This window comes from Fulmarus glacialis, unplaced genomic scaffold, assembly GCF_000690835.1.
Source record: "Fulmarus glacialis isolate BGI_N327 unplaced genomic scaffold, ASM69083v1 scaffold15469, whole genome shotgun sequence".
Classification (NCBI taxonomy): Eukaryota; Metazoa; Chordata; class Aves; order Procellariiformes; family Procellariidae; genus Fulmarus; species Fulmarus glacialis.
Window position 1 is genome coordinate 1 of NW_009233985.1, and position 13,226 is coordinate 13,226.

General features: G+C 49.8%; 1 protein-coding gene across 1 annotated transcript; it reads left to right on the plus strand.

The window, feature by feature from the left end:
- Window positions 1-3,700: 3,700 nt before the first annotated feature.
- On the plus strand, window positions 3,701-9,348 carry SLC25A22 (solute carrier family 25 (mitochondrial carrier: glutamate), member 22; the record flags this gene model as incomplete). The annotated part of the gene is made up of 5 exons (XM_009585509.1): window positions 3,701-3,827; window positions 5,480-5,654; window positions 7,126-7,280; window positions 8,217-8,292; window positions 9,195-9,348. Coding segments are annotated over 5 exons (687 nt in total), but the record flags the coding sequence as incomplete, so codon positions are not given.
- Between the last annotated feature and the right edge of the window lie 3,878 nt (window positions 9,349-13,226).

A 13,226-nucleotide genomic window follows, 5' to 3' on the forward strand; every position in this document is an offset into this window, starting at 1 on the left:
GTCCCTGCCAACCCAAACTATTCTGTGATCAAAGGGCAGCCAGAAAGTAAATGCACTTTCAACTGTTAATCTAGAGAGAGCTAGAGATGGGCTGTTTAATCACAGAATACACCCATGAGAGGAGCATTGCCCTTGTCTCCATTCCAGGTGCATGTCTTGGGACAAAACACGGGTTGTGTCCATGCTCAGTGTGCCCAGACGTGTTGCCCTGCCTGTTGTTCACTTCCACAGGCATTCGTATTGGAACAAAACACTTGGGATCTCCCGCCAGGGCAAACCTGATGTAATGGGTGCAGGCACAGAATCACCTTCCTCTTGACTTAGTCCAAACACGCAACGCAGAGCTTCTGCAGCCAGAGGTAGGTTGTACCGTACCTAGAGTAATGTCTGCCAGAGCAAGATTTAATCTGGTGGCATTACTTTGAGCATTTATTAGGGTGGATCTGTCCCACATCAGTGCTTTGTTTTGCTCGTCCGAGGCATTTTTGAGCTGGCACTAGGAGTGGGAGGGAGCTTGTAATGGGAACTTGCTTGTGTTTATGTTTCCCAGCATCATAGCTCCAGCTTTTCTGAAGTGCGGTTGCAATAGCTTGTTGTTCCCTCTTGGAAGATCAGGGGTTGGGCTGAAGGGACTGACTGGCAGTTTGTGTGCATGTTCCCGTGTGGCTGTGGCGGACAGGTTGCCCTTCCTTTGAAGGACAACTCCTGTGTGTTGGTCCCCTAATCCATATCAAAGACCCACTATTTAAATTGTTTGAAAGCAGCTGACTCTCTCTGGTTTGAAACTCTTGGGGAGCTTTCTACAATCTGTTGGGTTGACAGACCAGAGGCAGAGGTTATTTTATAGTGAGGAAGGTGATGTCCAAGCTGGGGACAGTAACCTCTTGGGTAGCAAATAGAAACATGGCTTTGTATGGATGTTTCCTTAGGTCAAAGATGTCCTGCCTTTGGAAATCTTGTCATCCTTATTCCAGAATGGCTGGTTTGGGTCCCTCCCCAAGCACAGTCAACTCCTACACGGTGAAGATTTTTCAGAAACTTGAAAAACATCCTACTCTGCTCCCATGCAACATCAATATGCAAATGCTTTCAGAGATCCTAACTTTGGACCGATGCGTTGCTCTTGAAAAGGCCTCCATAAACCTCTAGTCCCTGCTTTTTGACTTTCTTATTTTTCAGCTCTAGTTTGAAACTCTAATTTAGATTGAGCATGAATCTTCTCCCCTTCCCGTTTGACATTTGTTGATTTGTCACTACTTAATTGCATGTCAGTTAAAAAAGTGGAACGACTGATTTCTGCCAGTGCAGAACTTGGGGCTGTTGTGTATATGTTATATTTAACACCCTCTTGCTGTGATAAAAGATGGTTTCTGCGTTTGTAGGACCAGATCCTTTTTGGTGTTGCAGCTTTTGAAGGTAGTTGAGATGTGCCAGTTTTTAAACCACTGAGGATAAGGCCGTGGTGCCTTAAATATTTAAACCTTTGTCATCTAGAGATAACCTGTTTTCAAACTCCTTTTATGCGCAGACTGGTAAGGTTTTGCAAAGGAAGTTGGACCCTTGTATGGCAAATTTTAAATCTCCTGACAAAAGATTTGCTTATCTTAGGCTATTTTTTTTCTTGGACTCCCCCCAGTTCCCAGGATATGCAAAACAAAAGCTGAAAGCCCTTGTTCTAGATGCTTTTGATGTACCTGTTTGACATCTCTAAAATACACCCACACACATAAATCCTTTGCTGGGTCACGCTGGCATAGCTCCATGGAGTTGAATCAAGCCAAGCTGGCTTTTGTTGGCTGGGATAATGGTCCACAAATGAACATGTAGGGCAAATCTTCCTGATCTTTTGAACTGGGTATCAAAGCGGTCGTGATGGATGAAAACCAGGAGACATCTACTCCAGGGATGCTCCAGGGCTCTTGCTAAAGCGGGAGATGCTCTGCTGTGCTGAAGAGGGGGACTGGCAGCCAGCTCCTTTGGGTAGTTTGCTTCCTCCTATGGCTGGGCTGGAGCTTGTACAGCCTTGCTGCTGACTGTATTGAGCCGTGCAGAGACTGGTGGTGTGCTTCAGGCTGCCCGAGAGGCACCAGTTGGCCCACCTCCAGGTATCAGTGCCAGGGGGGACCCCTGGATTTGCACACCCTGATACCTGCATACCTCCAGGAAAGCTTGCTGCACACACTTCAGCACCCATGAGGGTAACTCCACAGGAGGGATTGTTTTGCAGCTTCTCATCTGTAGGGGGATTTGGAAAGGGGAGTGAAATGTTCCTCCCTTCAGCCTCACAGGAGAGCTCTATATTTAGTTGCTGGTAATCTCTGATGTAGCTCTGTGCCTCTAATCCCCTGCTCCGATATTCTCCCTGGAGAAGATGAGAGGTGGAGAAGCTGCCACGGCTGACGTGGTGGGCCAGCAGGATTACGGTGCGTCTCCCCTCCCTTTCCTATAGGATTGGCATCGAAACTTCTTTGCTGGCCCGCAGTGCCACAGCTGTGCTGTGTGTGCATGCATATAAAACCCCCGGTAAGGGAGTGTGGCTTGGTTTTGCAAGGGAGTAGGGCATATCATTGTGGGGCTGCTTTTGCCATAGTGTGGGGACTCGCCTTGAGTAGGTTAAGATGAGGTATTGCTGCAGGAGCAGGGCTGGGGGGAGTAAAAATAGTACTTGCATTTAAAACAGGGAAAAGAGGAGGCTGTTTTCCTCTGGCTGTGTGATTTATATATGCTTTTTTTCCCTCTTTTAGAAAAGAGCAGGTCAGAGACACTCTTTTTTTAAATCAAGTCAGTGTTTTCTGGTGCCAAGGGGTGAGATTTTTTACAGGGTGAAAACTCATCAGTTTCTGAAAATTGAGGCTTTCTGAGCATTTGCATCCCGAGTTCCTCTCTTTAGTTTTAGCTGGGCTGTTTCGTGGCTTTGGGATAGAGGGAGCTATGAAATGCTGCATTTTGTTAGGCAAGAACATGTCGCTGATAATCCCTGCTCTCTAGTGCAGAGGATGCACAAAGCTGCAGTGCTGGGGGTCCATCCTATCCCTTGTCCCCCAGGCAGGACCAGTTTAGTGCAAAGGCTACTTTTTCAGGTTTGGGAAGGCTGGTGAGGTGAAGAAGCTCCTAACCACAGGGGAGCTGCCTCCCTGACTCTCATGTTTGCTGTTTATTTATTTTGCTTTTGTTATAGAACTCCAAAGCAGCAACTCGAGTATTTTCCCCCCTTGCTCTTTGCCCTGTGGTTTCTGTTTGTTTATGTGGATGTTGACGGTGTTTAAATGTCTAGGCTGGCAGAAGGAAAGCTGCTTATCCCCCTTAATGCTCAGGTCCTCTGCTGCCTTCTGAAGCAATACCCTTTCTGAAGGCTGTGCTCTGATGGGGGGCAACGCTGGGCTAGAAGAGAGCTGCAGCTTTCTGTCTGGGGATGGAGAGGGTTGTGTGCTCCCGTCTGGGGCTGTTCTGGCTGGGCTTGCGGCTTTTTCTGAATGTTCTGTTTCTGGGGCCAAAATGGGTCTTTTCCTCCAGGTCAGGTGATGCCAGCAGAGATGCCAAGCTGGGCTATTCTGAACTGTCAAGCCTAGCAGGTTCCCCCATCTTCCAGGCTGCCTCTCCTGTAACCCCCAGGGTCAGAGGTGTGCCCCGAGCCCCTGCACCCAGCTACCCTGCTGTTACTGCAGGCCACCTCCTCTGACTAACTCTTTTTTTCTTTTCTTTGAGCAGGAAAAAGCTGACACTGCTGAGGGAGATGCTGGCGGGCTGTGGCGCAGGTACCTGCCAGGTGATTGTCACCACTCCCATGGAGATGCTCAAAATCCAGCTGCAGGATGCGGGGCGAATTGGTACGTGGACTTCTCTTCCCTGTGCACTGAGCAGCCGGCGGGGGGAAGAGCTGGGACTGGGCTGTCAAGGCAGAGGGGGAGGGAATGAGCAGAGAAAACCCTTTTCCTTCCCCTGGTCTCCCAAGTCAGAGGTATCTCAGGCTGTAGCAGAAGTTTCTGCTCTTCTTCCCAGCTCATTTCACCCCATCCGTTGCTCACCTGGCTTTGCAGAGGCCATTGCACTTACAAAAGGTGATGATTTTTTCTGCTCAAAGCGATAGGCTTGGCAAGTGAAATAGCAAATGCTGGTGGTGGATGGAGAGAGACAGGAGAGGTGACTGTGAGTGATTAAAACTTGTTAGTTACTGTGCACCCCAGAAGGGATTAGCATCCTCCAGTGCTTTTCCTGTGGTGCTTCCTCCATCTCTGTGTTTTCTGGTGTCTGTTCTCTCTCTTCTACCCCCCTGCAGCACCTCCCTAACAGCTTCCCAAGGGGAGGTGTCCTTTCCAAATGTCTTGTCTCCCCTCTTACTCTCTCTTTTTTTCCTCCTGACAAAAGTAGCAGTTGTCTCGGCTGAAACAGTAAATAGAATTTTCCTGATGCACTGGATTTGGAAGAGGTTTGGGGTCAGGCTCTCAGGGCTGTGGGCAGGAGCTGGCAGGCAGAGGCAGGAGGGAGTGCAAACCTTTTGGTTGAAACACTGTGGGGTGTTTATGGTGAGAACGGAGACCAGAGTCTGGCACAGAGGATCTGGGTGAAAGAGCTATTGGCTATCGCATTAATCTCGTCCAGAGGTCAGCCTGAGGTACGGCCTCATTCCCCAGGAGCCCTGCATGAGACCGTTAGATACCACGTTTGTGGCCCTTCCTGGAAAATGGGCCAATTTGTCCTTTAATCTCTCCTTTGATGTGGCAATCCTGAATAATCACAAATTTACTTTCTTTCCTCTCTTCGCTGTTTTTAATGCAGACCTTATCCTCTTTGTGCGTATTATTTTAAAATGTTTGAAGGAATTAAGCCATGGTTTGAGGGTTCAGAAGAGGTTTTCACTGCTGTGAACAGCCTGTTCTCTGTGTGGCAAGAGACCTATGGTGTGCTGGTGGCAGCCTGCAGGTTGATATGCTCTCCATCTTCTGGCCAAAGAGCAGAAATGCATCAGTTTGAAAAGGCTGCGTGTATAAATGTGGCGTGCCTAGTGCAGCGGAGGAACTCCCCAGGTTAATGATTGCTTTCAAGGGAAGGAAGTAAAGAACAGAAATGTTGAACCCCCCTCATTCATTAATATCTTTTGTTTGTCCAACGGGGGCTCGGGGACGTAGCTGGAAGCAGGTACCATCATCTGCCTGCTCACGGCAGCTCCTTTGCTCTGCACCACAGAGGTCACGTGTGATGGACGACTCCTGCTTAGGTAAAACCAGTTGGTAGGAGAGTGCAGCAGCCAGCGTTGTGGTGTGGCAGCAGCCAGCTCTGAGACTGGGACAAGCTGGGTTGCCTCAGGTTGAGGGAGATGGGCAGACAGGCAGCAAAAGCTTGCGGGGCACCTGGCTGGCCTTCGTCTGCATGTTTTGGTGCACCTGGAGATCTGCCTTTTCCTCCTTGTCCCGTGGCACTGGGCAGCAAGAGACTGCTGTTGAGCATCTTGCAAACCAGTGCTCTCTCTGCTCCTCCCCAGCGGCACAGAAGAAGCTGATGGCAGCGCAGGCCCAGCTCTCCTCTTCCTCTGCGGTGGGGGCGGCGGCAAAGCCAGCAGTGGAAACACGCACCACAGCAATGCAGATAACAAGAGAGCTGCTGCGGAGCAAAGGCATTGCGGGACTCTACAAGGGCCTGGGAGCCACACTGCTAAGGTAGGATGGCGTGGGCTCGAGCGCAGGGCACTGGTGTTCCCAGTCTTGAACATAAAGCATCAGCCATCCAGGCAATAAGCCTGCAAAGGGGGTGTTGGCTTCAGGGGGTGTGGATTTGATTTGGTTTGGTTTCCATGCACAGGTTTTGCACATTTGTGAAGGTCAGGGAAGCAAGGGAGTCTGCCTGTTTTTCCTGGAAGATTTAATTCTGCTGCTTTCTGTGGAAAGTTTTTTTTGTCTCCCCCATGGTCCATATTTTAACGCTGCTGAGAAGTCCTTGTGAGCTAGCAAAGCAAAACTGTCAGCCTCAGTCTCCAGGGTGAGATAGGTTCTGGCCCATGGAGCTGTTGGATGCAAGGAGCGGTGCCCTCTCTGGCACTATTCACCTGGGCTTTCACATAGTGACTCTCCTCTAGCTTTAACAAAGGCAGAGCTAAAGCAACGCCTGGTGGGATGGGGGGCGGGATGCGAACCTCTTGGAATCATAGAATCATTAAGGTTGGAAAAGACCTCTAAGATCAAGTCCAACTGTCAACCCAACACTACCATGCCCACTAAACCACGTCCCTAAGCGCCTCATCTACACGTCTTTTAAATACCTCCAGGGATGGTGACTCCACCACTGCCCTGGGCAGCCTGTTCCAAGGCCTGACCACTCTTTCAGTAAAGAAATTTTTCCTAATGTCCAGTCTAAACCTTCCCTGGTGCAACTTGAGGCCATTTCCTCTCGTCCTATCGCTGGTTACTTGGGAGAAGAGACCAACCCCCACCTCGCTACAACCTCCTTTCAGGTAGTTGTAGAGCGCGATGAGGTCTCCCCTCAGCCTCCTCTTCTCCAGGCTAAACAGCCCCAGTTCCCTCAGCCGCTCCTCATCAGACTTGTGCTCCAGACCCTTCACCAGCTTCGTTGCCCTTCTCTGGACACGCTCCAGCACCTCAATGTCCTTCTTGTAGTGAGGGGCCTAAAACTGAACACAGGATTCGAGGTGCGGCCTCACCAGGGCCGAGTACAGGGGCACGATCACCTCCCTGCTCCTGCTGGCCACACTAGTTCTGATACAGGCCAGGATGGCATTGGCCTTCTTGGCCACCTGGGCACACTGCCGGCTCATGTTCAGCCAGCTGTCAACCAGCACCCCTGTTAATTAACAAGAGTGGACAAAACGATTGACCTCTGAATGTGCTGGGGTCTTCGGTTTGAGTGTTGAAAAATCGGGGGCGGGGGGTGGTATTGACTCTTCAGGGCTGTATGCTTCCCATGCGCCTGGTGTCCTTTGTGCAGTCAGTTTTGCCCTGGCTGAGTTTCTGCTCCTGCCTGCGTTGCAATTGCAGAGCTGGGATGTCTGCATTGCACTCAGGGCTGTGCTGCCAAGGCATGATGCCCTTTCTTGATGCCCAGTTTGTTGGTGTCCTGCTCTGACTTTGCTCATCCTTGTTCTTCTTTCTTTCCCTTCCTCCCTCCCCACCGCAGGGATGTCCCATTCTCCATCGTTTATTTCCCGCTGTTTGCAAACCTGAACAAGCTGGGACAGAAAGACCCCAATGTCAAGGCTCCATTCTATGTGTCCTTTCTCTCCGGGTGTGTGGCTGGCAGTACGGCTGCGGTGGCTGTCAACCCTTGCGATGGTGAGTCCCGAGTAGCCTGTGCTGGTGGCCTGGCGCCAAGTGGCAGGAGTCAGAGGCCCACGAGTGGGCTAGGTGAGGAGGAGGGTGACCCTGCCAGCCTCTTCGCAGCATAAGCGCACAGAGAGGTACAGGAGGGGAGCTCTGCTGTCTGAGCTGCCACCAACTCAGGTGATGTTTCCTTCAGCTGAGCTATTCCGGGTGAGGTGCCTTACACAGAGGTTTGCAGTTTTGCAAAGGTTTGCAGAGGTTTGCACAGCTTACACAGAGGTTTGCAAGTTTACTTACTTGCTAGGTAAGTCAGGAAAATGGTGTCATTCATTTCAGTCATTCTTCGCAGGAACGACTGCAAAAATGCCCCTGAAAAGGCACGTTTCCGTGTGGAGCAATAGCATGCAGAGCATTTACACGCATACGGTCATGGACAACCAGGGGGAGCCTCAGATCTGTGGCCTTTTCTCCTGCTCCACAGCATCTGCCTTAAATATCACCTCAGTTTCTCTGCTGTGAAAAACACCAGAAAGTAACTCCTCTTTCCCCAACATTGCACACGCTCCAAGGTGTGAAGAAATGTAAGAGCAGCATTGTATATTTTAGACACTTCTTCCAGAAGGAGCTGAGTATTTGAAAATCAGTTCCCACTTTGCAGAAAGGTATCTGAATTTGGAAGCATTTAAAGCTTGTCAGCCTTGGAAACCTTGGTCACAGTGAGGGGAGGGGGTTGGTTTTTGGGTGGTTGTGTTTTTCTTTTATCCATTTGTAAAGGAATGGGTTTGTTTTCCCCTGTTTTGCTGATAAATACATGAAAATGGTCTGTGGTTTTGGTGATCTCGTTTTGACTGTGTTTCAGAGACATTACTCTCAGGGTGGCTCCTGCCGCTGAAGAGCGTGCTACATTCCCAGTGCTCACCACTGTCTCTCTTCTCTCTTTCTCCCCAGTGATCAAAACGCGGCTGCAGTCCTTGCAGAGAGGAGTGAACGAGGACACCTACTCAGGAATCCTGGACTGCACCAAGTAAGTCTCCCTGTGAAGCAGGCCACCCCATCAGATACACGGCATCTGCTGCTGCCTGCTGCCAGGCAGTCAGTGCAGCTTCTAGACGCAACCAGCAGCTTCTCTGTTTCAGGTTCCCTCTGAACCTGTGCATTTATCTATCTATATGGATAGATATATAGATATATGACCAGATGCATACTATATACTATATATACTATATACTGTTCATATATATAGGTATATAAAAGAGAACTTCTTCCTATTTTGAGCAAGTTAAATATAGCATTTATATTTAAATGCTTCTGTCAAAACCCCAACAGTCATAACACTGAGATTTTATTTCTGCAAAGGGAGGCAATGCAGTGGTTGTCTCTCCCAAGACCCCGTTGTCTGAATATCCTACAGCATTAAGTCTCGTATCCCTCCCGGGACTGCTCTGAAGAGCGGCTGCAGGAGCGCTGTCTGGCTGGGCTGTCCCCAGCCGCACTCTCCTCTGACCCTTTGCTAAACTGTGGTCTGGCCGCTTCAAAACATGAAGGGAGTTTCAAAACACAAGCGCTCTGCTTCTGTATTGCTGTTGTAGCCAGAGTCTCTCGCCATCTGGCTGTGTCCCATCCTGAGGGTGGAGTTGGCCCCAGCTTTTGAACAGGGGACCTCTTGGATGCAAGCATGGGCTTGTCTTAGCTGTATGTCCAGACCCAGGTAGACGCCCCTGCTCCCGGCCAGATGTAGGGATGGGGCATGTTCCTGCTTGGCCATTTGCAGCGTACGTGGGGGATGGTGGATGATCTGCCGTGGAGGCAGTGCCAGGTGACAGCAGGCTCTGGAGGGAGGCAGAAAGCCGGGGCACGGCCAGAGGCTCTCCTGGCGTGGTGGAGGGGTGGGATGGGCACTTACCTGTCTGTGCCATCTCTCCCCAGGAAGATCTGGCAGAAGGAAGGGCCCATGGCCTTCCTGAAAGGGGCGTACTGCCGAGCCCTGGTCATTGCTCCTCTCTTCGGCATCGCACAAGTTGTCTACTTCATCGGCATTGCGGAGTTCCTGCTGGACATGCTCCCCAAGCACCGGGCCTAGCCCCAGCGCACCTGCGTGTGCCCTCCCGCCCTCTGCCGCGCCGAATTCATCCCCGTGTTCGTCATCCGTGTCGATTGGTGTCAGAGCAACAGCACAAAGGGTTCGCGTGGGGACGCCGAGGGGACCTGGTCTCCAGACGAGCAAACGCGGGGAGGGAGAGAGTCCCTTTTCTGTCTCGGTCTGGAACCTGTCCCCTCCCGCTCCTTCCACGGACAATACCTAATTATGCATATCTTTTTTCTTTCCTTTTTTTTTGTTTTTAAATTGTCATCCTTAAGGACACTGGTAAGCACAGACTGGGCTTGCAGACCCAGAAGTCTCCTCCCAGCCTTGGGGAGGAAGAGGGATAGGAAAGAAATAACCTGAACCCTCGTCCACCCCCGCTCTTTCTTCCTGGAGTTGCCAGCTATCTGAGGAGGAGCTGGAGGGGCAGCTGAGTCCCCTGAGCCCCTCCTCGGCTCTGCTGGCCCCGGGTCGAGAGCGGGCACTGCGCAAAGGGGGCTCATCTCATCGCCGCCAAGGCACGGCGAGGGGGATGCTGGATGTGGCAAGTTCCTTGGCCTGGAAACCTTCACCCCTCCCTTTCTTGAAAACGAGTTGGACTTAGATGAACTTCTTGGAGATCAGAGGAAGGGAAAGGGGATTGTTACTATTGATTTTGTAATTATTTTTGTTTTAAAGCAAAGGGATGTCCCTCCTAACTAGGTGTCACAGGCACATCCGGGTGAGGTGCAGAGGCGAGATATCTGCTCTGTAGGGAACATGTCTGTGGGATCACACGAATGTCTGAAGGTGCTTCACTGCTTGGCTACAGGCAGGGGAGGGAGAGGAACTTGGGATCAAGTTATTTTTGTTCGGGGTTTTTTTGGGGTGGTTTTTTGTTTGTTTTGTTTTTTGTGGGTTTTTTGTTTGTTTGTTTGTTTTTAATGCAAGGGTTGTGGGGAGGGAAAACCAAACAACAAGAAACCACTTACATTCCTTCAGCCTGCCCACCCCTGGGGTGACAAAGTGGTGGCCGCAGGTGTAGATTAGCCGGTGGACGCCTGCGTGCTCACCTTGCAAGGTGAAAGCACATGATGTAGTTGTGCTTTAATGTTTGACTTGTGCGTGTTTGGAGCCAGCCGGTGTCGAAGAGGCGGAGGGTGCCCGCACAGCAGGCGAGGAGCTGGTTGCGTGTACGTGATTACGGAGTCGAGTCCTTTGGGTCACGAAAACTTGTCGTCCCGCTCGCTTCTGGGGTGGTGATCGTTGTTGGGTGGCAGGGGGCAAATCCACACCTACAACCCGCTCTGTCAAAGGGATGCTGCCCCAGCTGACATCACTTGGCAGAGGACTTCCTCGTTCAGTACTCTCTTGGGCTGTGTTATTAATTCTAGTTTAAGTGATCTTAAGTGCGAGATCTATCAACCCAGCGTGATCTTCTCCATTATTTATTCCATTTGGTGCAATCCACCTGACTTCGGTGTTTAAATTAAACTGGTCGAATTCACTTTTCATTCCTTCTTTTTGCTTTGTTCTCCAGGCGCTTGCTTGGTGTTTGTGTTTCAAGTGTATATTTAAATTAATTTAAAAAACAAAAAAAATCCCTGTTTTTAATGTTTAAAAGAAACCCACCTCTGTTTCAACCTTTTTGGGTTAGTTTTTTGCAAAACCTGTTTGTTGAGGGCCTTCTTCCTTGATGCATCCTTCTTCTCTTCGAAAAAGTTGTTCTGTGGCTGATTTGTTACTTGTCACTTTGCATATGTGAATAATTTTTTTTCTTTTTTTCTTAATGACTTTTCCGTGTATCTGGGAAGGAATCTGTGCAAAGATGATGATAGATGTCTGTGCTGTGTGTAGTGCTGTGATGCTGCTCTTGCTCTGGATTTCCCTTGGGTGGATTAAAAAAGAAAGTTGTTTTTTTTTTTTTTTTTTTTTTTTAAGGCGCCCTATTCCTTGCTGCTTTGTGATTTACAAGGAGGGTCCCCAAAAGAAACCTTGCCGATAAAAATAGTGGGGTTTCTGCTTGCCCTTCTGCCTGCAAGGATTGCCCCCGAGCCTGGGTGACTTGCAGCTGCAGGGGGGTGTGTTGGGTGCAGATTTGTATCGTGGGCTTAATGTTTGGAGGAAAATTTGGTGCAGTGAAGGGCTGAAGTTCAGGGAAAGCTCTCCTTGTCCTTTGGGACGCTTTTAAAAACCTCTTTGTAAAACTGACTCTTCCTCCCGAAATCTCCAGCTCTTCTTCCACCACGTTGGAGCTGGTGAGCTGAATGGGGCTGATTTTTAGCTGCTTGGATGTGTCCCTGAGTCAGGAGGGCGTCGGGAGGTGGCAGGGGGTCGTGATGCTCCCCGCGGGAGCCCCCCAGGCAGGCAGGGTGCTGCTGGCCAAAAATTTAAGAGTTTAAAATGGGAGAACTCCCATCAACTTAATTAATCACGGATTGACAGAAACCTCTAAGCGTTGTTTGCCCTATTGCGGAATAAAAGTAAATAATTACACTTAGAGAAACACACCTCTGCTCCCCTCCCTGCAGGTGCCACTCAGCCCCAGGGCAGGGGACAACAGCCAGCGTGGGCTTGACTCCTTGTGCGTCCTACCTGGTCCCTCTGCAGAGGGTCCTCCACCGACCCCGGGCCCTTTTCAGTCGTACCTTGTCCCATGTCACCCCCGTCCCTTGTTCCTGCCTTGACCATGGCTCTTGCGGCTCCAGTTTGTTTGGGTTTTGTGGTGGTTACTGCCCTTAAATATGTTTTGGCGGAGGTGCCATACTCCCCTGTCGTGGGTTCAGGCGCGTGGGTCGGGTTTAGCTGGTGAAATTTCCTGGAACGCAGTGAGGAAATGTACTAAAGCCCTGGGGGAAAATTCCTACAAAGCAAAAGGGAAATTTCCTGGAAAACAATAGGGGAATTCCTGGAAAGCAAAGGGAAACCATCCTAGAAAGCTGCAGTAAAATATCCTGGAAAAGGAAGGGGAAATGTATTGCAAGACAATGTAGGAATTTCCTAGAGAGCACTAGGGGGAATTCCTCAAAAGCAAAGGGGGAAATATTCTGGAAGTTTGTGGAAAGCAATGGGGGAACTTCTTAAAAGGCCATAGAGGGGATAGCCTAGAAAGCAAAGGAGGAAAATTCCCAGAAAGCAAGGAGGAAATTTCCTCAAATACCAGGGAAATCCCTGAAAAGCAGAAGTGACATTTCTTAAGAATGCAACAGTGATATTTCCTAGAGGGGAAATTTCCCAGAAAGCAAAGGAGGAATTGCTGGAAATCAAAAGGGAAATTTCCTGGACAGGGAGAATGAAATTTCTCGGGAAATAATTTCTGGCTTCCCAGGGAGCAATAGTCATGGTGAGATTTCCAAGAAAGCAATAGAAACCTGTAAACCAGAGAGAAAATTCCTAGAAAGCAATGGAGGAGTCTAGAAGGCAACACGGAAATTTTCCAGGAAGCAAGGGAGGAATTTCCTGGAAAGCAATAGGAGGGAAATACCCTGCAAAGCAACAGGGAAATTTCCTAGAAAGCAATGGAGGAACTTCCTGCAAAGCAATAGTGGGATTTCTTAGGAAGGAAGGGAGAAATTTCCTGGAAAACCACGCAGGAGTTCCTAGTAAGCAGTAGGGAGAAGTTCCTGGAAAGAAGGGGAAATTTCCTCAAAAGCAAAGTGCTTGTGCTTCAGCCGTGATGACCACTACTCCAGTCTTTGGGTAATAAATTTGTAAAACTCCTGCACATCTCAGGGGTTTTGTTTTTTTAACGCTCCCTGCAGAGCTCAAAGGGGCTCAAGGAAGAGCAAGGAGGGCGAGCGCTGGGGCCGCACGTGGAATCACGGTTATTTGCTCATTTTCCTCTACAGAAAAATCTCCATAACCTGCACCGCCATGGTCCAAGGCACAGGGTGACC